Here is a 27,713-nt window from a genome sequence, read left to right on the forward strand (position 1 = left end):
ATAATGTAGTCTAAGCCTAAACAGTCTAACTCTAAGATTAACTCAAATAATTTGGTGGTTAAACCAAAAAAGATGAGAAAACATTACAATTTCAATGTTTTAAGTGTTTATATATTGTATATGTCATTGTAGAATAACATATTAGAGCTTTGAACGATGACACACCTGATCACACTAAGTAATTTCATAAAAAGACTACACAAGAACTGAATTGTCTAAAATATTTAATATTTTAAAAAGAGATAAATATGAAACTTTGTGAAAAATATTTTAAAGACTAAAATAAGAAATATGAGTTAAGTTAATTAGTTAACCAAGTCAACAGAAAAATCAAACCACTCCTAAAAGTAACTATACAAATAAACGTGCACTTTGTGTACATTAAACATTAAAAGGTCAAGTGCGATACTCAATTTCGGAACCGATCACAGATACAAACACCCCATAGCGCTGTGGTTTAATCTGCAGTACCATGGTGGTACATAAGAGGGCGCCCCTGTGCCTTCACGTTTTCAGCGCGCGTTTGACACTCGACCCCTCCGCGAAACGAGGGAAGCAGGTGGGTTGGGAGGAAGGGGAGCGGCTGTTCGCTAAACCAAACCTGGTACCGCCGCTAACTAACGTGATCAGGAGACCGCTGTTGCTGAGCGCTCCTCTGGAAGGAGCAAGGTGGCAGATTTGTGGCGGCAAGCGAGCTCCATCGTTGAAATAAAACAGCGAGGTGAGTACGTAGTTTGGCTGCTGATGGCTGACTGTCCGGGCTAATTAGCTTGTCTGATAGGATTCTAGAGAGAGAGAGCGAGAGAGAGATCTCATTTACTTTGGTTATTCATCTGCTTTGAAAACGTATCAGATTTAGATGCTTGATCTCCTAACTCTTCTAGTAAGTCTACATTATGGCTTCATTTGCTGTGTACATCACATTAAGCTAAGCTACCGATGCTAACAGTCTGGTCAGTGTCCTGTTTCTCTGTACCGGTGTCGTGTTCGGTTCTGCGTCCCTGTCAGGCGATCTCTTATCATTTATATAACAGGTTAGTCTAAGAAAATACGTAATATACGATTGAATTCTTGTATTTGATGCTAAGAGAGACTGCTTCGTGAGCTGGTAGCGTCAGATGCTTTCAGGATGACTAACTAACTACATCATCTGGGCGCTGGACAACAACCGGGGCAGCTGATGTATCCATCTTCGGTCAAAGGGTGTCGACGACTCCCCACGTCAAAGGAACATAAATCCACGTTGTTGTTTCTTTAAAAAAAATAGTATTTTGTTATGTAGCTGGCATCTGTAATTCTATAGTTTGGAAGCCAAAGTCTGGCAGATGCGAGAGGATTGAGCTCAGCCATCTCACTGCAATAATGGGATCCAGTTTCTGTCTGTCTGTCGCTGATGATCACAGGAGTCATTCATGCCGAGCTTTAAATAATTTGAACGAGTCTAATATGCTGTCTCTGAACGCAAACCCTTCAGTTTTACACGAGAGCATAAGCAGAGTCAGCACTGAAACATGAGATGCACATGAAATGCTTACAGTTTGGTAATTTCAGACTTTAGCCTCACCAAGCAGAGGTTCAAGTTAAAACAATTTTTAACTCAACTATTAACAATGTTAATGTTTGCTATTCTAGTAAAGTTGAGGCACTGAGTAAGCTATACATAAAAACATAATGAAATGATTTGCAAATTACATAACTTGTGACTTGCAGGTAATAAAATGTAGCTTATTTGGTACTAATTTTGAAGTTTAAAATTTGTTTTTAACAACTGTCTGTCACAATAATACATTTTGCTGGATGTTAAATTATCCCAGAAATTATGTTAAATGATAATATTGTTGTTTTGAGACAATTTTCAAATAACATAATGGTAATGTCGTAATAATGCAAGTACACCCTCTCAAAGATCAACAAACTTTGAATTTCTAGCAAACATTTAACACTAGAACTGGAGGAAATTGTATACATCTAAAATAAATAAATAAAACAACAAATGAAATGGATACTGAAACACAATTTTACCCCAAAACGGGAAAACGTTGAGACCAATGCACCAGACTGGAGCCTTTCGTCTTTGATAGAAAGTGAGAGAAACAATCAGTCATGCAAATGGAAATTATCAAGTGTGTTTTAATTTATCATGTGGTTGATTTATTCCTGCAGGCTTACTATGAGTTTATAGTGGAGAAAACTCCTTGAAACCCAACTAATGAACTGTAAAACCATGGCGCAACTAATGTTACCTTTTATGATGTGTACCACCAGATATGCAGGCATTTTTTATTGTAATTTATTTTGATTTACCTGACCAGACAACACGTTTCTACTCAAACTCAGTCCTTTTTAAATCAACTTTGTCTCGGCGAGGACTGCAGCGTTCGCATATGATTTCTTCTTTGCATGGCAGAGCTCTAACCTACATTTGCGGATGGCTTGGCGGGCTGTTTACAGACAATTTGCGAAAGCCCGTCTAGCGTTGTTAGCAGCAGAATCATCCAAAGTGTCAATGCTGTGCCTCTCGTTTGCAGGTCGGTGGTTATGAGGGTGGAGGAGTGAGGGAGTGGCAGCGGATCGTCGGCAGATAAGCGCGAGGCCGGGTAAAGATGTTGGAGACGGATGCCGACCCGGCGGGTGGCGAGGTCGAGGAGGACGTGGAAGCAGACATGGGCGGCAGAGACTTGAAGGCCGAGGTGATGCGGCTCACGCTGGAGCTCCAAGAGGCGACGGAGGAAAAGCTGCAGGCCGCTCGGTACGGGCTGGTGGTGTTGGAAGAGAGCGCCGCCCTCAAGATGAAACACACGCAGCTGGAAGAGGAACACGAATCCCTAAAGCTGGAGCTGCAGCAGCTCAGAGAGGTAAGACGAATGTGTTCGCCGTCAGTGTTTTAAATGACACAGTCTTCAACAAACTCTTAACTAAAAACGTCCAGGGTGAATTTTTTGCAATGATGACATAATCATTTGATCCAGCATGTGTGATAGATTTACAGCGATGTGCTTCCATGACCTTTTAATCCCAGACTCAAAAGTCTGTAATCCTCCATTTATAAATATTGTTGTGTGATATAACTATAAGCCAACGGGATAGCTTAATTCTACAATGCTGGCAGAAATGCAAATAACATAACGGTGCTATCTCACTGCTCCTACTGATAATTTGAATTTTCACAGCTGAGGAGCGGCTCGCAGCGTTTCTCAGAGCCGTTTAAAAATTCATCTTTTTCCTCTTTATATTTGCAGCTGTATGAGGCATATATTTAAATTTGTATTAATTACATTTTAGTAATTATTCCACTAAAATAAAAGCTTGGCTTCGTTTGTGGCCTAAAAGGAAATTAAACTTTATCATGTAATGTTTGAGGCATCACGAGGATCGGATTATCAGGATGTCCACCTTTTGTCCAGAAACACATTGTACAGCTTTCTGGGTTTAATCAGATGCAAACAGTAAACTCTGTGTCTCCCTGTGAGCTCTGACTTCCCCAGGAGGAATCCTGAACTCTAGTGGCATTCCTGTTGGTTGTTTTTCCGACTGGAAACTCAGAAAATTTTGCTTCGTAGAGCGAACAGAACAGACCATTAGTGTTTTGCTCCTACTGAAAATGGCTTCCTCTGGATTTTACTCTGGTTTTGATGTGATTTGTTGACAAGTTGGCATATTCCCATCAATATGAATAGTAAAGGGGAACAAATACTTATTTTCTTTGGGCAAAAACTAAGTTTCATTAAATTAACCTAGCTGAAAATCCAATTTTACTTTATGTGCAAAAGAAAATAGGCAGTGGTTGTTAGAAAATGTCCACTACCCGTCGTACATAACACACTGGGGGTGCGGCCAACAGAATCCCAGACAACTGGGTGTGGGAGTTAAGTTTCATCTGGACTTCAGTACCATTGATTTAAATGGTACTGAAGTACCAGCCATTTGAATGGCTGTTCAAATCCCAACTATTTGAACAGCCATTCCTAATGCATTTTAGTAATGTGTGTATTTTAGACCCTTGAGTTGAGATCAACATACTGTAAGCTATATGAAGAGGAAACCTCATCATGTTGTTGTTTATATTGTTATAAATTAATTTTATTAAAGTGAAGAAATTTAATAGTCAAGCTTTTGCTGAAAGGCTTTCAAGACTGTCAGGGCTGAAACGATTAATCGTGATGAATTGATTTTCTTTTATATAATCGTCAACTGATATATAGTAATCATTTAATTAACTGGATTTTATACAGAGCCTAAAACAGGCCATTTGCTAAATGAATATTATACCCAGAGTAGTAAATGGGCCAAAACTGCAAAAAAAAAAAAAAATTCAGGAAAACTTGCTAAGCCTGGTGGTTGGGCGCTAGGGCAGCCTGTTGTATTTTTGAGTTTAAAATGTTTAAAGTTAACAAGAAATTTGAAAATATCACTTGATAATTATGTGTTATTAGAAGATTAATACCTGAACATCAACTGTAAAGTCTTTAAAAATGCAAACATTTTAAAAACACCTAAATAAATAAGCAATGCTTAGCCTGGTGGGGGCACAAGTAAAGCCTGGTAGCCCGCCAGGCTTATAATGCACTGGTGGAAACCCTGACATGCATACATTTTGCATTCAAGATAAACAAAAACAAACCTTTGTCTGCAGATATCTTATACCTAAAAGTTCTCAAATGTCAGATTTTTCTTCACCTGGTTCAAATTCTGCATAAAGAAAAATCTCCTGTTGACCTCCTTTCGCTATCCTTTTATTAATTGGTTGATCCAAAAACTAATCAGATTACTGAATTAACAATTGTAGGAGAAGTTTTACAATTTATTTTTATGTGATTAATCGTCAGGATAGTCGATTAATCGATAATTTGAATAATCATTAGTTGAAGCCCTACTTGGTAAAAAATGTTGCAGAGAAGCACAAAGGTATTTTTCAGGCTCCATGTTAGGAGAAGCTCTTTCTGAAGGGTCACAGGCTTACAGAATTTTAATTCTTTCATAATCGGCTTCAACACAATTTCTTGGATATTCAAGATTTAAGGAGAGCAGTGTGAGCTAGTGCCTCCAATTAGCATTATTATGTAACAACAAAGCGCTTTTCAGTGAAACATTTTTCAGCGTTTATTTCATCAGTAGCCATCAGTGTTCTGCTTCCTGATTATAGAAAGCTGCATTATGCAGCTATAAGCCAAGCATTAGGCTTTTACTGTGTTTCTGGAGCAATATAGTTAGGAACATGACTATTAAAGTCTGCATTTATTCCTATCCTTTTTATGAATCTAGGATAACTTTGAGTTGTCGTTGATTCATCCATCAACTCAGTGACTTTTTCCACACAGATGCTTGTGAGATACTTCACGTTTTCCCTCCATTTTTCACTTCTGTTGTTTGTGTAAAGGCTTTTGCAGATTCTGTGAGCAGCCAGAAGCGTGCAGCTGCTGATGGAGAGTGTCGGGAAGAGAGCCTGCTGCAGGAGACGGCCTCCAAAGAGGCTGCCATGACAACCCGGATGGAGGAAGTTCAGGCTGAGCTCAAACAGACGCGTCTTGCTCTGGGCAACGCCCACGCCGAGCTTGACAGGCTGGGGGGGCTCTCCACCCAGCTGAAGAAGGTACGCTGTGTATCCACCAATCAGTCCTGTTGGGGCCTCTTGTATTCAGTTAATTAATCAATTTGTCAACTTTCCAGTCTGAATTGAAAGTTTTGCTGTGTTCTGTAGGAAAGTGAATGTCTGGAAGCGGAGAAGAACCATTTGAGGGATGAAATGAAGGAATATAAAGTACGCGAGCTGCGTCAGCTGCAGGACAACGGCGAGCTGGAGGAGGAAAATATCTCCTTACAGAAACAAGTGTCTGTGCTAAAGGAAAACCAGGTCAGTTGTCATTTGGCCATTACCCCCCCCCCCCCCCCCGCCCCCGTTGCCTGTTGAGTTTGTGTTAATTGTGTGTATGTAACAGGGTTTTATTTTAACAATACAATGCATGTAAAATTTGTCCAAATTTGTTTGCTTATTTTTTGAATTCATTTTGTGTAGTCAAGAAGTTGTTTCACATTTATTGGTGTTTTAAGTTCTGTTATGTTGCTCTTGGCAGTTGGTGGTTGCCGTAGCGACTAGTAACTGCCGGCTCCTCCCCCTTTTTTTTTCCTGTTGCCGTCGGTAACCGTGGGGCAGAAGCTGCTGGACTGATGCTATCTGCTCAGAGTGTGCATTTCGTTGGGGCTAAACTGATTAATCACAATTATTCAATCATTTAAATAATTGTCAGCTAATTTAATTATTAATTGTTAACTGAAGTACACCAACTCAAAAAAGGCCATTTGCTGAAAGAACAACACAGAAAAAATATTTACATACATTTTGCATTTAAGTAAAAAAAAAAAAAAAAACTTTTTGTAAATATGTTCTATATCAGGGGTGTCAAACTCAATTTCACCCAGGGCCACTTCAGCATATTAGCCCCCCTCAACGGGCTACATTGACGGTACAAATCAGGAGTGCATCCCTGCTAAAACACACCCCAGACAAAAGGTTGACTTCCCTCATTCAGTTCTGTAGAGGTTTATAATGAGTCAATGGTCCAGGTGTGTTAGAGAAGGAATGCATCTGAAGTTGCAGATGGTAACTCTGGAAAACTAGACTTGGGCACCCCCAGCATAAATGTATAAAAATACAATGTTAAAAATAAATTAAACACCACCTCATGTTGTTAAATAACTGATTTTATGTATTGAAGTTTTAAATATTACATTTGAGTTTCCATGGCCTATAAAATGGTGGGGGGCCACATGTGGCCCACGGGCCTTTAGTTTGACACATGTGCATTACGCCATACAACTGCCAATTGGTAATTGAAGTAAAGTAGCTCGGATTTCAAAGAAGCCTACATTGAAGTTGATTGGCAAATGAACCATCACAAAAGAGGAAGGCTCTTGTTATCTCATTGCACCCCAAGAGATGTATAACCTACAAAAACAGTTTCTGGCTGGTTTCGAACCAGAGACCTTTTGCGTGTAAAGCAAACATGATAACCACTACACTACAGAAACTGAACTTCTCTGCTTTGTTTCAGTTTGAGGTTCCAAAGTTGATGATGTGAGATGCAACACATGAAAATTTCAACTGAGGTTTGCACTCAGATGCCTGGATTCTGAGTACAGACCATGACACCACAGAACCCTTGTTGACCTTTAGTAAACACCTGTGATGAATAGAACATGCAAAAGGTGTTTCTGTCTGGTTTCGAACCAGAAACCTTTTGTGTGTAAAGCCAACGTGATAACCACTACACTACAGAAACTCATGCTCTTTGGAGTGTTCCTGGTAGATGATCCACATTTTGTTAGAGACTAACGTCAATGATGGGCATGGAACAATGTCAAATACTTACAGATCCTCTCAGAGAGCACAGTAACTTGGTGAACAAACTGCCAGACTTGTGCCTAATTTCACATTACAGTACATAAACTAAGCCTGAGATCAAAAAATTGTATTGAAGATGTCATTAGCAGAGACAAATGGTTCTACAGAGACTTGGGTAAATGGCTCTAAAATAAAATCAATACTTACAAATATAAAATGGTTCAAAAATACAATTAACACATTAAAATAAAAAATATCTGTGAAATACAATCAACACTTGAAAATTAAAAATGGTTCAAAAATAATATCAACACTTCAAAATACATAATCTCTGGAAAATAAAATATTATGTATGTTGTTTTGAAAAACATTAGAATATAAGCACTTTTATCAAATCTTCATTCTGGTAAGATCATGTAAGTTCTTCTTAAATCCATGGAAACTCAACAGTTTGTAAGGTAGGTGAGTTAGCTCAGCAGGTTAGAGCACGGTGCTGGTAATGCTGAGGTCATTGGTTCAATCCCCATATGGGGCAATTCATGTCTAAGGTCCTTCAGACAATCAACACTTCAAAATAAATAAGGGGTTCAAAAATAAAATCTACACTTTACAATAAATAAGGTTTCAAAAATAAAATCTACACTTTACATATAAATATGGGTTCAAAAATAAAATCAACACTTCAAAATAAATGGTTCAAAAATACAATCAACACTTAAAATATTATGTATGTTGTTCTGAAAAACATTAGAATATAAGCACTTTTATCAAATCTTCATTCTGGTAAGATCATGTAAGTTCTTCTTAAATCCATGGAAACTCAACAGTTTGTAAGGTAGGTGAGTTAGCTCAGCAGGTTAGAGCACGGTGCTGGTAATGCTGAGGTCATTGGTTCAATCCCCATATGGGGCAATTCATGTCTAAGGTCTTTCAGACAATCAACACTTCAAAATAAATAAGGGGTTCAAAAATAAAATCTACACTTTACAATAAATAAGGTTTCAAAAATAAAATCTACACTTTACATATAAATATGGGTTCAAAAATAAAATCAACACTTCAAAATAAATGGTTCAAAAATACAATCAACACTTAAAATATTATGTATGTTGTTCTGAAAAACATTAGAATATAAGCACTTTTATCAAATCTTCATTGTGGTAAGATCATGTAAGTTCTTAAATCCATGGAAACTCAACAGTTTGTAAGGTAGGTTAGCTCAGCAGGTTAGAGCACAGTGCTGGTAATGCTGAGGTCATCGGTTCAAACCCTGTACAGGGCAATTCATGTGTGTAAGGTCTTTCAGACAATCAACACTTCAAAATAAATAAGGGTTCAAAAATAAAATCAACACTTTAAAATAAAAAATGGTTCAAAAATAAAATCAACATCTCAAAATTAAAAATGGTTAAAAAATAAAATCAACCATTCAAACTGTATAATGGTAACTGTTTCTGTCTGTTCAGTCCATAAACTAAGCCTGGGCTAAATGGCTAAAAAATAAAATCAATGCTTACAAATAAAAAATGGTTAGGAAAGCACATTACAAACCTTTGGTTGAAATGGCACGTTAAATTCAAGTCTCCATTACAGACCAGAGAAAACTAAAGAGGATGCAACGTTGTGTTAATCCATTTGAGGAGCCCGTAGTTTATCTGGAGGAAATAAATGAGATGCAGAACTTAGACTGTAACATGCGCAGTCCGCTGCTCAACCACTGCGGACTGCGAAGAATTAGAAACCGCTGGAAGTAACTCAACCAGGGGATTTAACAAATGGAGCTTTCTTGGTGCACGTTAGCAAGGAGAGCGGCGGTCTGGAGGAGCTGCAGACGTAACATCCGTCCGTTTCGGAGAAGCGAAACCACGCAAAAAAAAATACAAAAAATAAAAATCCTGGTAAAAGCGCACACCGGACCGAGCAGGGTAAGTTCAGTTGATCTGTTTGGATCAGACAGATCAGACAGATCCAACTGACTGATGAATTAGCGCAGATTTTTCTGCAGATGGGAACCAGGAGGAAGTGCGTTCAGACCCCAGCGGGTGAAGTGATGCTAATTTAAGTGAAGTCGCTTAATTTAATTTATTAAAAGTTATTGGGGTGGTTTTTTTGTCACTACGAGAAAAATGTAGATACATTTATCTGCTTAATTTGTGATGGGATATGGATTCACGGTGAATATTAACTAAACCGCATAAAATGCTACTAAATAGCCGATGTTAATATGATTGTAATTTCACGGATAAAATAGTACATGACCGATTTTTTTTTTATGTTGTCGGTCAAGATAACGGATAACAAAAAAAGTCTAGCGCGACCTGCCGCCCTGACACCAACTCACACACATCTTCATTCACAGTCTTACTTGTAAATCGATTTTTCTTTTCTTGGACGTTTTGATGTTAGCTTGTCGATGTCTCAGTTTTATTCGCTGGGAAAATCAATAAGCAGCTTGAGGTGACTCTGCTGCTCTCTAGTGGCGAGAAGCCGTAATGTTGGCTGGTAATCGGAATGCATTATGGGAGATGTAGTTTGTAGTCAATTCGTGCTCAAAACCTATTTTAACTCAATCATCGGCCTATAAAATGCTGGGGCGGGCCACATAAAATGACATGGCGGGCCTTGAGTTTGACACATGTGTTCTATATAATGTTCTATGTAATGTTCCATCTAGAACATATTTACTTGATTAAAGTTCTGTAAACAAGAAAATCTCCTTTTAAGCACCTTTCGTTATCCAATTATTAGTTGGTTGCTCCAAAAATAAGTCAATTAATCTACAAGTGATCAAGCATACACTAAAGGAATGCCATGTTATTGTATTTTTGGCAATAAAATGCTTACTTTCTTACTTAAAAAGCAATTTATTTTATTTGTATATTTTAATGTATTTGTAATATTGTATCAAAAAGGCTTAAGTGGTTAAATGAGAAACCTGTGGAATGTGACAAATTTTTAATCCGATTGTCTGAATAATCGATTACTGAAACAATCGTTTGCTGCTGAACAGTTAGCTGCTAGAACAGAGCCAGCTACAGCTCTGTCCTACAACAACTCAGCAAGATTGCAGATAACATGTAAAATGTGTTTGGTGTTTATTTATACAGGTATAGATGTGGGTTTGCTTTAAATAGCCTGATGATGTGTTTACACAACCTTACAGGATTTCCACCTGGTAGAGTTCGGTTTATCTGTCCTTGCTCCCTTAGTTCTGTTGTAAATAAACTGGATGAACCAGCCACTGCACACGTCTAAGTGTTGGTACAATAAGATATGTCTTCTCATAAGTTTCATCTTAGCCACACATTTTGCCAACAAGGAAGGAGCTCTCTAAGCAGTCTGCCAAAAACTGTAAATTCCAGCGGCGGGGAGTATTTCCCTGGCATTTAAAAGATCTGGAAAACAGACACGGAGTTTGAGAAAATGCTTAAATTTCCAGATTGTATTCCTAAATCTAATTGTCTGAAGTTCTACCTGTCCATTTGTCTGTTCGTCCGCCCAGTTAGACATAAATTAATTCATTTATTTGTCTCTTTTTCCACTTGCTTGCCAAACACGTATTAGTTTGTCCATTTTTCCATGTCTACATCCTTAAATCTTGTTTACATGTTGTTTACCGTCCGTACATAAGTCTGTTTACCTTTGTGTCTGTCTGTCGGATCCTGAAAAGAGTGAAATTTGTAATGTTTTTTAAGGTAATAGTAAGAAGAAGTATGAGAAGTTATGGTTGGGTGAAATTGTATCTCTATTTAAAGAAAATGCATTCATTCTCTGCTTTTAGGTGGAGTTTGAATCAATAAAGCTTGAGCTATCCCAGAAGAACGAAGAGCAAGATGAGCTGCGAGCGCAGCTGGAAGAAGCCGCGAGGCTCAGGGAGATCGCGGAGCGGCAGCTGGATGAGGCCCTGGAAGCCCTGAAGGAGGAGCGGGAGCAGAAGAACAGTCTGCGGCGGGAGCTCTCCGCCCTGACCCTCAACCCGTTCGACTCCGTGGGGAACCTGGAGCTGCATTTGGACCAGCTGGACGACAGCCAGGAGGAGGGCCGCGGCGGGGAGGGTGACACTCAGGAAGAGAACCAGGACAGCAGTCACACCAACGGGTCTGCGTCTGCGCCCAGCTCCAAAAGCAACGGCCTACGGTACTCCACGCCGCGCAACAGCGACGTTTTCCTGCGCGCTCCAGCCTCAGGCCTGGTGTCTGACCTGCTGAGTGAGCTGCACTTTTCAGACAGTCAGAAACTAAAACAGCAGCTGCTACAGGTATGCAACAGAACCAGCCTTACTACTCATACAAATATTACCTTAATGATATTGAAAAATAACTTTCCTACTGAGTTTCAGAGGTGGAGTATTGTGTAGAATCCACTTTTTTGAGCTTTATGTCATGCTATAATGTAATTTCCTCATCAAAAAAGTTCATTCATGTTTGAGGAATCCTTAAATCTTTAAGCCCGGTAGCCAGTCATTCATCCAGCGACTCGTCGTGTTTTTGAGTTAAAAAGTGTTTAAAGTTGACAGAAAATTTGAAAATATCACTTGATAATTATGTTTTATTAAAAGACTGGAAGATAAACACCAACTATAACGTCTTAAAAAAAAAACATTTTAAAAAGACTTAAATAAATAAGCAATGCTTAGCCTGGTGGGGGTACAAGTAAATCCTGGTGGCCCGCCAGGCTTATAATACACTGGGGGAAACCCTGGGTGCCTGAACGCTTGCTCTCACAAAGTTATTTCCACTGAGTTCCTTCTTGGAGCTTCCAGCCCACAGAAACCCCCCACTGTGCCTTCCCCACTCAGCTCCTGCAGACTAGCAGCAGCATTAGTTAGTAAACACCTGGTGGAACTAGGGGTGGGCGTTTCCTGAATCGTTTATCTTGCTTCATGATAAATTTCCTATTATAATAATTTACCTCTTTATGTCCCTGGTGTCCTAAATAAGCGTATTTGGGACATTCAAATGTTTTTCAAGAGCAGAATTTGTGTTTGTGGGGCTATAATTGCTGTGACACACAGTTAAAGCCATAGAGTTACCTAAAAAAAGAAACAATTCATATTTCTTATTGTCACTGAGCTCCTAAGAACAGTTATAAACGGCATCATGGAGGAGCATTGTTGTGGTGACGTGCCGAAGGCGGAGTGTTGGAAAGAGCAGGAGCTTCTTAAAGAGACAGGGGCCCAATTTTAGCACATTAAATTGCATTAAATTACTTTTAAGTCATGTCTGGTTTATGCAGAATTTTTACACTAGCTTAAAATAATAGATACTTGATTGAGCGATAAAATGGCACTATGCCTGGAAAGTACAAAATACAGAGCATTTAAAGAAAAATACTAAATTAGGATTTGGTGGAGTAATGTTTCTGTTGTTGGTTTTTCTTTTTATCTTTTTAAAACATACTTTTTGCTCAGATTATCTTTGCCTGAAATTAAAATGCGTTTCATCTAAAATATTTGCATGACAAAAAAAAAGGAAATCTGTAAGGGGATCCAATATTTTTCACACTATCATACTCTAGGACTGAGCATGTTACTTTTACATAAAATCACACCTGTTCATTCATCTTAAATGAGTAATTGTGTCTAAATATTAGCCTGCTCTTGTTGTTTCTACCAAACCAAATCACTAATCTCATATATCTGTAGATTTTAGATGAAACTCCTCTTTGTCTGCTCAGGTTCAGTTTAATACTAACATCCATTATCGTCCCAAGTGAGGAAATTTCAGCACCATTTGTTCTGTGTGACTAAGCTGTTAGCTGGCACTTCCTGTTGGAAACCACATCCGCTCCGTGTTGCTGCAGGATACGCATTGTTGCGCAACAACTGCTTCACTGAGAAATTTTAGTCCACTCCTAGTTATTGTCAACGCAGCTTCCTTCTAAGAGAATGTGTCTCGAATAATTAAGAACATATCGAGTTGTCCCTTCTCTTTGTTTGGAGGAAATACATTATGTATGATGCACTTAAGTTGGGGGCTTGGGTTTAAAAGCTCCTGTCTAGCAGATGTTTGGTCTCTGGATCTGCATGTGGTTACATTAAAAATGCATCAAGAGGAAGAGGGAGGGGAAGTCTGAGAAATCGTCCTTTCGTTCTCTTAAAATAAATTCAGTCAGTTCGAATTATCTGAATGAAAACTAGGAATGGTTAGAGTTTTGTTGTTTTTTTGTTGTTGTTTTTTTACTGATAACGTTAGCTTAGATCTTCTTTCAGTGTTGTAGTTTAGCCGCCATCCAGCAGAGGGCGCCGCTGGTTATCCTGAAGCGGAGCCGTAGATACAGAAACAAAGATGGCGGATCCATAGCATAGCGGGAAATAGAAACGGTCCAATCTGAGTCCGGTGTGGGATATAAAATGCACTTTATGCGGTTATTTTAAGTTTAACAGCACTCATTCAGCAGAACGCGTTAGCTTCTCATTAAAAAATTATTGATGTGCTACGAAGCCGAGGATATGTTGACAGAAAAGCGGAGGGAGAGGGAAATTGTAACGTGATGGAAGAAAACATGGCGCCAGTAAGCGTGGATTAGTTAATGCATTTTATGGAGCGAAGTTTTAACATCCCTTCAAAAGCCACCAGAGACGGTACTAATATATGAATAGCTCTGTTAATGGGGGTTTAAGTGCTTCAATTATTTTATTCTTTTCATCTTTTAATTAAATTTTCTATTCAGCAACCTGAGGGGATTCTGCTTTGTTTCATTTTAAAAATAAGTCTAAGTTTAGAATTGTAAGAGTCACAATCTTCTGTTTATTCAGTCAGTATTTAATAGAGGTGACACAAAATAATGGTAAAATTTATTTTTTTAATTCAGTACAATATGAAAATTTTAATGAAAATATATGAAAATATGAAAATAGTCCTTTGATATGGAAAAACAGTCGCCTCTCTATTGATTACTTGATCAATGAGATAAATCAACTTTAAAATGACTCATTAATCGATTACTTGCTTTCCTAATTTACATTTTTTTTTTATTTTATTTTTTTTATTTTGTGTGTGTGTGTGTGTGTGTGTGTGTGTGTGTGTGTGTGTGTGTGTATTTTCAGGCAGAAAGGGAGAAATCCAGCCTGGGTAGCAAAGTGGAGGAACTGCAGATGCAGCTGATGATGTCCAAACAGGCTCTAAGTCAGCAGGAGGACAAGGTTGGCGCGCTCACTCAGCAGCTGGAAGCAGCGCAAAGTCGTCCGCATCCAAACCCGGAGGCAGAGGAGAGGCAAAAGGTGGAAACTGGAGAGGATGGCAGTGAAGGCTTTGACTACGAGGTGGACACTAAGAGCAAAGAGGTGCTGGAAGCACGAATGCGCGCGGCCAGCGAAGAGCTCCTGAAGCTGAGAGACGAACTCTCTCAGGCAGGTGCGCGGTACAACACCCTCGAGCAGAGATACAAGCAGGAGAAGGAGCGATGGCGGGGCGAGGCCCAGGAGCTGGCCGACAAGATCCGGCAGTGCATCAAGTCCAGCAAGCAGGATCAGGAGCGCATCGGCGAGCTGGAGAAGGAGATCGGAGCCACGCGGAAAGTGGCGACCGACTCTGAAGGGCATCTGAGTGTCGCTCAGGAGGAGCTGTTGGCTTTCTCCGAGGAGCTGTCCAACCTCTACCACCACATCTGTGTGTGCAACAACATTACGCCCAAACGGGTCACTCTGGACTACTACCGGGACAACGCTAGGGGTGGTGGCGGAGGAGGAGTGCGAAGGTCACACCACGTCTTCGCCCAACACAACGCTCAGAAGAAGCCTCGGGCAAACGACATGTTCATCTCCAAAGCTGCGGCGCTGCAGTTCATGGGCGAGGTGGACAGCGCGGGATCCAGCGCAGACTCGCTGACCTGTCCCGGATCCCCCACTCTGGATTTCAGGGACCCGTCCAATGTGTCCAACCTGGTTGCTGTCATCCGTTGCCAGATCAAGCACCTCAGGGTAAGAAGGCGGTGTCTGAGACACATTTCAGCAACAAGGCAGTTCAAAGTTCTTTACATCATAAAAACATCAGCCATCAATTATGAAACAAGTAATATGCATATTAAAATCATTAAGTAGATGTACATAAAATGTATTGATCCAGTTACTATGATTCAAAGCCAGCTCTAAACTGGTTGATTTAGAGGAACTCAGTGTTTCAGCTGTTTTGCAGATTTCTTGATTTGTGGCGCAAAGAAGCTGAATGCTGCTTCTCCATGTTTGGCTCTGGGGATTCAGAGCAGAACCAGAAGACCTGAGAGGTCTGGAAGGTTGCTATGACAACAGCAGATCTTTACTGTATTTTGGTGCTGAGCCATTCAGTGATTTATAAACTAATAATAGCATTTAAAAGTCTATTCTCTGAGCTACAGGGAGCCAGCGGAAGGACTTTAAAGCTGGTATGATGCGCTCTATGCCTGATTTTAGTCAGAATGCCAGCAGTGGCGTTCTGGATCAGCTGCAGCTTGAGGACTGATTTTTCAAGCAGACCTGTGAGGTCACTGCTGCAGAATCAATGCGACTAAAGATAAACGCATTGATGAGTTTCTCTAGATCTTTCTGAGACATTAGACCTTTAATCCTGGAAATGTTCTTCAGGTGATAGAAGGCTGACTTTGTAACCGTCTTTATGTGGCTCTGAAGGTTCGGATATGATCTCTAGTTAATTACTGTAATAGCTGAAGCTTTGCATTAACTCTAGATCGTTCTTCTTTAGGTCCACAGATAATAACTTCAGTTTTTCTGGTCATCTGGTGATAGTTATGTCACATCCACACATTGATTTGTCCCAATCATCTTTTTGGTGCTTGTATGAGTTCGTAGTCACCTGGTGACATTGTAATGTAGCATGTAGATGGTAAATACGAGGAGTCCCAGGACTGAACCTTGTGGCAGCACCAGCTCACCTCTTACAAACAAGAATAAATAATTTCCAAATCTTATTTTCAGGCTGCTACTAAAAGCCAGGCTGATATTCAGAGTGAAAGCTTTTCCCCTGTACAGTTTTCCTTGAACCTGACGTTGTGTTCAGACAGCAAATGTTCTTGAGTGCCTCTCAAATCCAGCAGCGGTTCAGAGCTGTGGCGACACGTGCCTGTGTGTGTTGGTCTGAATGGATCGGATTATCACGGGTCAAAGTTAAGGGTTGTGGCCTGAGGAAAACACAATCCTTTGAGCAAACATTATTTGAAACACTGGAAAGCTTACATTTGTTCTTTCTCTGAAGCGAAAAATTAATTCTACAACTGAGGGAGGGCATTTATCGTGTCATGTTAGCTTTGTCGAGATAAGTTCAAATTAATGTTTAAACTGTCCATATTGTCAGGATTGTTAGTTTTACCATTTTCTCCACAGTTTGTTCAATGAGAATATCAATAAAATTGAAAATATGATTAGAATAATTTACTGTGGGCGGTTAAGTGATATAAATTAATTTTTTTATGTGATTGGTGACCTAAATAAGTGCATTACAGATGGTTTTCTTTCTAAAGAGTAGCATTTGGTTAAGGACAGTCGCAGACATACAGTTACCTAAATAAATAAGTAATGAATAGTTTTTGCTGCCACATTTATCTTTATCACTATAACACTACAAAGTATCATGATGAAACTTAAAGTCCATATCGCCCAACTCTATGCTAGGAATTTGAAAGTTGTTGCTGAATATATTGTAAATAATAAAGTGGTTTGTTGTTTTAAACTGTTGCAGACGTGTAAGAAATTTAGCAAAGCAGAAAAACATCCATTAAATCACTTTTCTCTGTCCCTGCGTGTCCACTCAGGTGGCTGTGGATCTCTGCCGTCAGAGGGGAGCGATGCCGTACTCTGGGCTCAGCAGCAGCGAGGAGTCGGAGCGGGACACCGAAAGCCTTTTGGAGGAAGTCCTGAAACTCAAATCCCTTCTCAGCACGAAGAGAGAGCAGATTGCAACCCTGCGGACTGTCCTGAAGGCAAACAAGCAGGTAAACGAAGCTGCAGCACTTTTCCTCGTCTTTCAGGTTGATTATTCCAGCAGCATTATCTGTCGATGTAGGTTAAACGTTTGTGCAGAAATGTGATGAACATGTTATGTGTAACCCATAGACCAGTGTTTCTCAAACTGTTTTCAGGCTGAGGACCACTTATCCCATTTAACAAACACTCACGGACCACCCAACTTTAAATTGCCTCCTCAATAATGCAACATCTTAATATATAACACCTGAAATGAAAATGTTGGTCTCTTAACTCGTGGAGACTACTCCGAATGTGAAGGGTGGTGCAATAAAACCATGAACAAGTCATTTTGAGTTATGTACAGATTCTGAAAGTGGATTCTAAAACGTTCTTTATTTCAAGTGTTGTGTGCACTAATGGCATTTTAGGACTATTTGTAATTTAGAAGCATAAGAAAAGAGAATAGACTTGAGTTGTGTTGACAAAAACAAACATTTTCTTTCAGCCAGCAGATAACCGAGCATAAATATTGTTATTTTTAGGTGTTAAGATGCAGTTAGTCAGCGTGGGGCGCAGCGCTGCTCACCGCCTCGATGCTGTGCATCATAAAAGTGTTCAAAAACAAAAGTTCTGCAACTCATCCTGAGAAACTTTCCTCCATAATCTTCAGGCTTTCTTTTTAGTGACTCGGTCTTCAGTCATTTATCCATTATTATTTTTAAACGCAATCCTTTGGTAAGCTAACTGTAGCATCACACTTTGAGCTAACGTCACAGTTGTTACGCAGATACGTTTGAGAAAGACGTATCATAATCATAATATTATGCTTCCTGGAAGCATAATAAGCCATATCTCCCCACTTCACCATGTTGGATGCACTGAGTTGCTGCCATCTGATTGGCTAATGTTTATATCGTGATCTTCAGGTGTACCTAATAAAGGGGCCAGTGAGTTTCCCTTTTCCTGAATGATTTTTAGACTTTCCAGATCGTAAGCCTGCTTTCTCCTCCACTCGTTTATCTCATCTGACCTACTTCTGTCGTTTCTCTCATTCCTCCAAACAGTCTCCAGGTGACGTTTTTGATGTATTCCATGTGTATTTGCACGTCACACTGTTAAACTGATGATGCTGTTACTGGGACAGACTGGGCTCAGGACTCCGGTTCGTCTGTAATAAAATATTTATAATACTGCATTAGATTTGGTTTGGCTTTACTATCACTGGAGTGATGCAGATTCCTGCTTAGCTTAGCATCATCAAGGGCTGTACAGTCCTCATGTCCTGTTATCCTGGTACCAACAGAACGCCTAAATGTTCTGTTTGAAGAAGCGACCCGCTGCTTTTCCTGATGTCAATCAAACGGCGTTCATTTATTTTTAGTCTGAACTGCAGCAGTCAGTCGCTTAAGTTGGTTTGGTCGTTTATATTTTTCGTTATTTTTTATATTTGTTTGCTTCAGTTGGTAGCTGTTTTTTTCGCAGAGCTTCTACCAAATAACTCAAATAAAAAGCTTTTTCTGTGTTGATGCCCAGAACACACTGTTATAGAAATGCACCACTGCTTTGTTGGTAAAGTCTCAGAAAAGCAAATATTGTTGCATTCTTTCTTTTTTTTTTAAATCACTTTTTTTTTTAATGTTTGAATGAAACCATTAAAAGCTTCTTACTTTAAGGTTCGTACAGCTGCTTTTCAATTCGGTGTTTTCAACATTAGCAAAGTGCTTGTTTATTGTTAAAAGTCCTTGAAAGTGTTTGGTGACCAAACTGCACGGTAATAAATGTAATCGGTTTGATCAAAAACCTAAACTTTGAAAACATTAAAGTTAAAACCAGATATTTTTATACAGCCAATAAAGACATTTTTATTTTGTGACCGTGTGAAGTTAAATCAGACTAAACTTTTCTTGTTTTAAGTTGGTTAGAATGACCAAAATTATTTCTATTTGCTAAATGCCAGAAAAGTTGGGAGCATTTTTGGAAATTTTGTTGTAACTTTGAGTTTAAGCATTTCATTTGAGCAAGAAGGTAATTTACCATAAGGTGATTTGTTTCGATTGTATCAACATAATGAATATCTATTATTCGTAATAGCTCAGTGACTTATTGATCCCTATAATTGACATTGGTTATATTTTATAGGTTAAACAAAGTTATTAAAATTGGGGGATTTTTTGCTTTGTTCTCGGGTCAGTCCAGTATTTGGGGTATGTGTGAGATACTTCAAAACATAAAATTTAGTTATATTTTAGTTATAATTATGCTGTAGAGTACCATCACAAAATATTAACATTAATAAATAATATATATGTTGAATTGAGACGGTTTAGCTCATTTGTTTATAACTTTAAAGTTGGTGCTGGAAAAGTTTGAAAACTTGAATTTTACTGAGAAAGGTGCACAAACCTTGTTTAAATGTTTGATCTTGAGGTGGTTTTTGTTTTTGTCGTTGCAGACGGCGGAGTTGGCCTTGTCTAATCTGAAAACCAAGTACGAGACGGAGAAGAGCATGGTGTCAGAGACCATGATGAAACTGAGGAATGAGCTCAAAGCCCTGAAGGAGGACGCTGCCACCTTCTCGTCTCTCAGAGTCATGTTTGCCAGCCGGTAAGGTTTTTATTTCTGTTATCTGAAACCTGAAAAAAATATTTGTACAAGTCTTTTCTAGGACTAAATGCTTTGTAAAAGCCCTCGTTAGTGGGTAATGAGCTTACCGTTCTTATTACACCCGTGCACGATCCACGGCTTCACGTGAAGATTATAAGCCACATGCTCAGCCTTGTGCGGGGAAAAGGACGGGCCGATTTGTCCGGTTCTGGCGGGTCGTGTTGGGGAGGAAGAGGTCCGAACGTTTGCACGAAACGAGTAAAACTCAACAGAACCAAGATCACCAAACTCTCCCTCACTGAACTGCTCTGCTCGATTTGAAAGCAGTGATTATACCAATGCAATAAACTAGAAAAATGCCTAATTCTCAGATTTATTTATTTTTACTGATGTAGCAGGTGTTAAACGGCTCAGAGGTTCCTGGACGAGTATCAGCCTGTCTGCTCCGTTTGCAGACATTTATGAGCTGCTACTTGATTGTCCTTAAGAAGGATTCAAGAACAGACAGTAATCAAGGCCAGCTGAAGTCTGATCCAACAGATTACAGCTTTGGAAAAGGTTATGGTTCAAGTTTAAGTTAGTAGTGCCACCATGTGGAGGGATGCTGGAACTGCACGTGGACGACTCGCTCCACTCACCTTCATACTTCGTTTTGTTTTGTCTCTGGCTCTAAAACTCAACAAAATGCTGTTAAAGATGGTGATGAACACATGCAGCATCATAGGTTTTATAATTGTGGCTTTATTAATTTAAATTCTCGTTATATATATAAAGAAAATCATGAATGTTCAGAAATTCCTGAAGTGATCAAAACCTCTTTTTCTTTTTTTTCTTTTGTTTTGTCGGTGTCAAACAATCCAGTTAGAAATTTTTTTTTTTTTTGCACAATTGCATTCTTCTACAGAGCGAAGTCTCAGATTGGCTGTCGCTCTACGTTCGTCTGCAAAAGTTCAGATTTTCCATCTGCAGTATTTTCTGTTGGAAATGCTCCTCGACGCTCTAATCAGATTTAGTCTGAACGCAGCAAAAGTTGTTTCAGTTCTCCAACATAATTAGCAACGTTTCAGATTCTAAAAGTCGTCTTATTTGCGGTGTTAGTTGGCGTTTGCTCTAACAGACTCGCTCTGTCTCTAACCTGACTGTTTTGATGAGCTCCTGCCTGCCTGTTTGCGCATGCTGCATGTTGACCCTGTCCACGTCTTCCAGGTGCGATCAGTACGTCACCCAGCTGGACGAGATGCAGAGGCAGCTTGCCGCTGCAGAGGACGAGAAGAAGACTCTTAACTCCCTCCTGCGCATGGCCATCCAGCAGAAACTGGCCCTCACTCAGCGTCTGGAGGACCTGGAGGCTCCTCAGGCCCCCCGCAGCCTGAACAGCAGCCCCCGGCGCTCCCGGGCCAAAGAGCTGGCCGCCAAGTCGGGCCGGGCCTCCCGCAGCCCCCGCAGCAGCCCCGGCAGGCCCCAGCTGAGGAGCAGTCCGCGGGCCAGCCCCGTCCTCGGCAGCAGCGTCCCCGCCTCGGCCACCCACCACTTGCGAGCTCTAACCCGAAGTCTCCACACAAGCCCTGTAAGAACCTCCTCTTCTCTTTCTTCCGACAACAGCTTTCACACAAGCAGCCGGTCCCACGGTGGCCGGGGTCTCCCAAGAGATGCCACCTTCATTAGAAGTCGTAGTATCAGTGATGTTTTTAATACGGAGGTGAGTCATAGACGTTCTCTGCCTCGTAAAGACTCCACCAGTTCTTTGAGCAGTGACTTAACAGTCAGTACGAGTGATAGACGAAGGGCTGCGTCCGGCCGGAGAGCTTCGGTCCCTGTGCGCCAGGACACTTTCATCAAAACTCACATTGCTTCTTCCTCTTCCAGCAGGCACAAGTCTGCTTCCTCTTCACACGCCGATGATCTAACCTCTTCTAAAGCTTCGCGTGTGTATCCTAACACAGCTAAAGCATGGGGCGAAAGCCGGCAAAACCCTGACCCAAAAACACGCCTGGACGCCTCTGTGAGGAAGAAGCAGAGCAGGTCTAAATCCGTGCAAGGAGCAGCTGCTAGCAGCTACTCGTTGCCGTCAGAGTCGGTTCATTCACAGCCAAACTCCAGATACTCGGCAGCCCAAACAGTGCCGGCTCTGTCTGCTCACAACCCGCCTGGTAAGCCCAGGATGAGCGGAGTCTGCAGAGAGTCTAGAGGCAGATCCTCCACCGCCGTAAATAGAAGCACAGAGGAATCACACAGTGCTGTCAACAGGAACTGTGGTAATAAAAGTCAGGCTGCATCTTCCAGGGCCCGGAGCTCTCATTCTAAAGGCTCTCGCAAGAAAAACTAGCAGCTTATGATTAGAAAGTATTATAAATATGAGATGTTGAATAAGCTGCTATGTATGCATTCTGGTTTTTTTAACCTTTGTGTGTTTTGCCAAGAGATTTGTAGGTTTAATTGGTTTATTGCTGATTGTTGCATGGCTTGTAGTGACTCGTAAAAGTTTTCATACCACTTGAACTTTTCCACATTTTGTCAAATTACAACCACAAACCTCTGTGTTTTATTGGGACTCTATTCTTAACTCATTTCTACAAATTTAGGCTTTATGCATCAAAAGGCTGAAATTTTTGTCTGTTATTTGCAAAATATCTCAAGGAACTACAGTTTTCACCCCACAAAATGACCAATACTTCGACATATTTTACAGAGAGGCTTTTTTATTTTTCAGGGTGATTTGCAATATTAGTTTTGCTTCATGTATTGCAATTTCCTTCTATTCTTCTGTAACATTTCTACGTGACTCGCAGTGAACTGCAGATCTTTATGGATGGAGTTGCAAGAAGAAATTCATGTCTTTCCCCAAATTTAAATCCTGTTGAGAATTAAAAGTATTTCTTTCTACTGGCACCAACATCCTGTTTACAATCAATGCAGATTCGTATAAAAATTAGCTGTAGCAACTTAAATTTGTTGCTAGTCTTTCAAAGCGACAATTTCCATTTATAAACTCAGTTCACACTGTTTAAGACAGTTCAGACTTTGATTCTCGAAATACGTTGCAAATGGGATGTGGATTTTTAAAGAGTAACATTCATTTAAAAAAAACTGTAAATATTGGTTATTTGTTAGCTTCATCAACTTATTCCATTTCAAAAGGTATCGAACTTTTTAACAACTTTTTGTGCCAAATTGGCTGCGACATTTTTCTTTTTACTTCCACAGACTCCATCAGCTCTGTACACCGGTGTGCTGTGGAGGCTCCTTCTTCTACTGGACTGAACATGTTGTCTGAGCGCTGCTGCCCCCTAGTGACTGGAGGCTTTATTGTTCAAGCATGAATACAAATGCAAGACCATTTTTTTAGGTTTCTAAATGTAGAGCTGGAATGAAAGTGACCAATTTCTATCTTTATGGTTCAGATTTAGTTGTTTTTCACATAAAGTCTTAATAAAATACATTAAGTTTGTGGTTGTAACCAAAACGTGGAAGTTGTAAGAATGATTTTGCGAGTAACTGTAGGATATCTGCTTGTCATTATCATTCATTCTCATATTATCAGTTCTTTTCTTTCTGATTAAGTTGAACTTAATGTTTTTGTTTTGTCTCTGTCTCCCCCTGTTTCCGTAGCGCTGAAACACTCCCACCATCACTCCAAAACCCCTCTGCTCCATAAGGACCAGTCTTCATCTTGTGACTTCCCCTCCACTCGGCTAATTCCTCCATCCTCCCTGCTTGACCTGAGACATCCTGTCCATCCCAGATATGACGCAGCATTAATCCCTCTCCACCATGGAGTGAAAAAAAAAATCTGAAAAGATAAAAAAAGACAGAAAATCTTCCATCCCAGCCTCTTGGTGTGGAGAAACCTGCATGCATCCCGGAGGAGGATGAAGAGCCTAACCTGCCGCTCATTTTTCTCTCTCCTCTGATTGACTGTGTCTGTTTTGTCTTTTTCAACGCGTTATATTGTGGTGAACCATCGACAGTATTTATTCCATAAACAGAACATTTCTTGTACAGTATTTGCTATCCTCTGTCTCAGATTCAAGGCTGTGATCTGTTCTCTGGAGGCGTTGACGTCCTCACACCCTCTTGCCTTCAACCTGGCAACCTTGTCCGGCCTGTTTGGCGTTCTTTAGCATCGGAAAGCCTTTAGCTCCAGGGTTTCCTCCAGAAAACTTGCTAAGCCCGTTGGTTTGGTGCTACGGCAGTCATTCATCCAGCAGCACGTCGTGTTTTTGAGTGAAAAATGTGTTAAAGTTGACAGGAAATTTGAAAATATCACTTGATAATTATGTGCTATTGAGAGATTGGAAGATTAATACCTGAACACCAACTATAAAGTCTTAAAAATGCAAACATTAAAAAAATTAAATAAATAAGCAATGCTTAGCCTGGTAGGGACACATGTAAAGCCTGGTGGCCCGCCAGGCTTATAAAGCACTGTGGGAAACCCTGAGCTCGTCTAGAATGATCGAAGTGGAGCTTGCTGTTGTCGTTTAACTCCTACCTGTCTTTTTTTTACCTTCTGACTTTCCTTGCCTGTCAGCTACACCCTTTAACTAGAGGTCAGGAAAAAAAAAAGTTGTTTTATGTGGAAATAGATCAGCCATAACGTCACCGCCTCAGGTCAGAACCATAAATATTCAGATCGACAGTTTGGGAAGTCTTCAGTGGAGGTCTTACTTTACAAACTATGCAGACTGGTGCCTATTTCCTGCCTGACTTTTGGTTCAACACTAGCTGTGTTTCCATTACAAATGTGTGCAAATGTTGAATTTTTACTTTGTAAACTTTTTTAAAGAGAGGGAGGTGAGCCGAGCTCTCATCCAGCCGATATCATCCCCTGGTCTCCCCCTCAAACGGTTGCTTCCTCACCCCACGGTACATGTAGATCTCCTCTCCCGTCCTGATGTCTCGCCTGGCGAGGCGGGTCGGCGAGGCCGGGGAACTCTGCCAACACATATTTGACATTAAAGTTCTTGGAAGAATTTTTTGTCATTTGGCCAAAGGTTGCCAGCTGTGGATGACATTCCAATGGGTGGACCTGAGAGTTTATGCAGAGTTCCTTCTCCCCATACTTGGAAAAAGTAAATATCTGATTCTTCTCCCGCCTTCAGGGACCCGGCCAGACTTTACCGTGGAAGTCACATAAGATGGACCATTTGGTGAATGCCTTGGTCGCAAAGACCCTGTGGAAGAGAAAATACTTTTAATTTATTGAATTAACATCACCGCCTGGAGTAAATAGAATTCTGTGATTGTGGTGTTTCCGTCACACACATGAATAAGTTTGTTCACGCAATAAGTCATTCAAAATCCTGCCACTAGCGCTCACTGGAGCCGCTAGAGCAGGGGTGTCCAAAGTCGGTCCTGGAGACCCGGTATCCTGCATGTTTTAGTTCTCTCCCTGGTTTAACACACCTGGATCATATGATGGCTCATTAGAGGCCTAAGAGGAACATTGACTTGCTGAAAAGGTTACTACTACCAGGGAGAGAACTAAAACGTGCAGGATGCCGGCCCTCGAGGACCGACTTTGGGCATCCCTGCGCTAGAGCGACAAACCTCTGCTAGAGAGTGGCTACGTGTGCAGCAAAACTTTTGCAATTTTACCGAAGAGTTATGGAGTTAACATTTTCAAATGATGAAGCTTTTTATGAGCTGTGCGACTCTGTGAGAGATCTGGTGGAGCCAAGAAAACCAAAAACAAACATCATGTTCCTCCTATTTCCTGTCGTCGTCTTTGTTGTTTCTGCCAGTAGTAACATCTGGTTGTCGATCGTGTGAGTCAGTCTTTCCATTGCAGTTTTGTGAACTCGCAAAAACTTTATCGAGTTTTTCCCAAATTGGCTTTTGATTTGCATATTTTTATGTTTGATGGAAACGCAGCTGGCTGCAGCTTCGTTAAGAAAAAAGACACTTAGCGTCCTAAACGTCGAGCTGCTTCCGGGATTATCTTCTGTAAGAATCACACTCGAGATGAAGCATCCTAGCAAATTAGAAAAATCAAGAGGTTTATATATTTCACTTAATTGATTCAAAAAGTAAAACTTTAGTTTTTAAGATGGTTGCTTCAAGCTGATGAAATCCTAACAGTTTCTCAGAAAATTGCATAAGCCAGTGAAGTTTCTGCATCAATGTCTGAAGGTGATCACTGTGTGAGAAATTAGCAGCTTTTCTGTAATGTTTGTTTGTTTCTCTGTAATTATCACACCAGCAGTTTTGAGTGGCGTGTACACAAGCCTGATTGACACTCCTAAGACCCTCCTCCTGTCTCTGGTTGGATTTTTTTTTCTGAGTTTTGTATTTCTCCAAATTGCAGTAATACCACAAGAGGGAGCCAGAGGAATTTGATTTTTTAATTTCATCCATTTTTTTCACAGATTATCTGCTTCATAATCTGTCAGGATATAGTGAAAGCTTCAACAAATATGTAAAGAAATAAATTTTTATACTTACTGAAGCTTTAAACTCGGTTTTGGTTTGTTTGGTAGAGTGTCACCTCTTTGACATCTTTTTCTTCCGTCCAACTTTTAGCTAATGCGCTGAACTCTTAGATGACTAATTTTGCAGACATTTTGTTGTCTCAACAACTGATTGGCTCTTTTATTCGTCTTGTGTAATATTATAATTTTCTGAGAAACTATTTGGATTTTCATTAGTTATGAGCCATAATTCTTAAAATTAAAGTCAAAGTCTTGAGATGAATCCGTTAAACATTTTGAAATGGTTTTCTGAAATAACTGAACTTTTGATCTATTTTGGATTTTATTGGCATGCAGTTTGACAGGCTGAATTTAGATAAAGTAACGTAATATTTCCTTGTTTCTCTATTTTATTGGCTTCCATTAGCACTTCAGTCTTTCTGCTCTTTATTCTCTGTCACAGCTAATCAACAAACATCCACATTATGCATTTCAGATTAAATAGTTCTGTGCTCCAGTGTAAACGTACTGTAATCACAGTGAAGCTGCTGCTTGAGTCCGTTGTTTTCTAACTACGATAGCGTCTCGTGCTACTGGTGAAGTTTCTGCTTGTTGAGCATAGATTCCCCTGAAAACTTTAAATCTGTTAATGCAGACGTGCTGCAGGTGGAACGATTAAAGTGCATGATTCTATGATAGAGGATTTTATTTTTGGGGCATTTCTGTGATCCAAGAGAGTCGCTTTATTCTGAAGGTCACCTGGTTCGTTGAAATAATCTGGAAATCAAGTCGTACCATTCTCAACCTATGATACAAATAATCAGATATTTGGGTTTTTAATGAGGAAACGTTTTAGCAATTTACTGACCATTTGCTGCAACATCCTGCTTTTTTTATTTCTGTGCCTTTTGTTTGTTTTTTTATTCTCCACATTGCAGTCATTGTTCAATCACTGTAGCTTTTATTGTTGTAAAAATCAGTTTTAACTGCTCTTGAAGTTGATTGAAGCGTTGATAAAGGTGATATCTCATTTTGGTAAAATATTTTCACTTTTTAGCTCCTTTGAGAATTAAGTAATCCTGAAATGTTATCTGCTGTATTTATTATGGAAAATTGCTGCTGAAAGGAAATGATGTTGGAAAAATGGAGAAGTTTAATGACTAAAAAGTGAAAATGCTTTAACATAATGTCATGTTGCACTGAAGGTTGTAAATCGATCTATTTAACTCACCCTGTGGATAATTTATTGACCTTTGCTGTATAATATTTTAACTGTATTTAAGTGGTTTGCATTTTCTGTAAAGCGACATGATGTCATTCAAACACTCCAAACAAGCCGCCTGATGGTCCTCAACTTTTTATGTGTATGCAAGTTGACCTTTGTTGACCTCCAGAAGAATAAAAAGCCAACACTGTACACCGTTTCAGTTTGGGATGAGTTTCTGTTCATTATTTACACAGA

The 27,713-nt window shown here is 40.0% G+C and overlaps 1 protein-coding gene across 1 annotated transcript; it reads left to right on the forward strand.

Moving 5' to 3' along the window:
- The first annotated feature begins 511 nt into the window (after nt 1-511).
- Nucleotides 512-27,668, forward strand: LOC106906924 (protein bicaudal D homolog 2). Its single transcript, XM_014972395.2, has 10 exons — nt 512-721; nt 2,529-2,855; nt 5,378-5,590; nt 5,699-5,851; nt 11,121-11,597; nt 14,388-15,260; nt 17,084-17,263; nt 19,690-19,841; nt 21,048-21,408; nt 23,451-27,668. The coding sequence occupies exons 2-10, from the start codon at nt 2,604-2,606 to the stop codon at nt 23,454-23,456; spliced, it is 2,667 nt and encodes an 888-aa protein (XP_014827881.2). The 5' UTR covers nt 512-721; nt 2,529-2,603; the 3' UTR covers nt 23,457-27,668.
- Nucleotides 27,669-27,713: the final 45 nt, after the last annotated feature.

The sequence above is a fragment of the Poecilia mexicana genome, unplaced genomic scaffold (genome assembly GCF_051168715.1).
Source record: "Poecilia mexicana isolate PSO_F unplaced genomic scaffold, ASM5116871v1 scaffold_7, whole genome shotgun sequence".
NCBI classification, from domain to species: domain Eukaryota; kingdom Metazoa; phylum Chordata; class Actinopteri; order Cyprinodontiformes; family Poeciliidae; genus Poecilia; species Poecilia mexicana.

Excerpts from the sequence above, each read along its gene's own strand:
- LOC106906924 (XM_014972395.2), top strand. The coding sequence starts at position 2,604 with ATGTTGGAGACGGATGCCGACCCGGCGGGTGGCGAGGTCGAGGAGGAC. Across the intron at positions 5,852-11,120 it reads CTGTGCTAAAGGAAAACCAG|GTGGAGTTTGAATCAATAAA; the intron begins GTCAGTTGTCAT and ends CTCTGCTTTTAG. Across the intron at positions 15,261-17,083 it reads GCCAGATCAAGCACCTCAGG|GTGGCTGTGGATCTCTGCCG; the intron begins GTAAGAAGGCGG and ends GTGTCCACTCAG.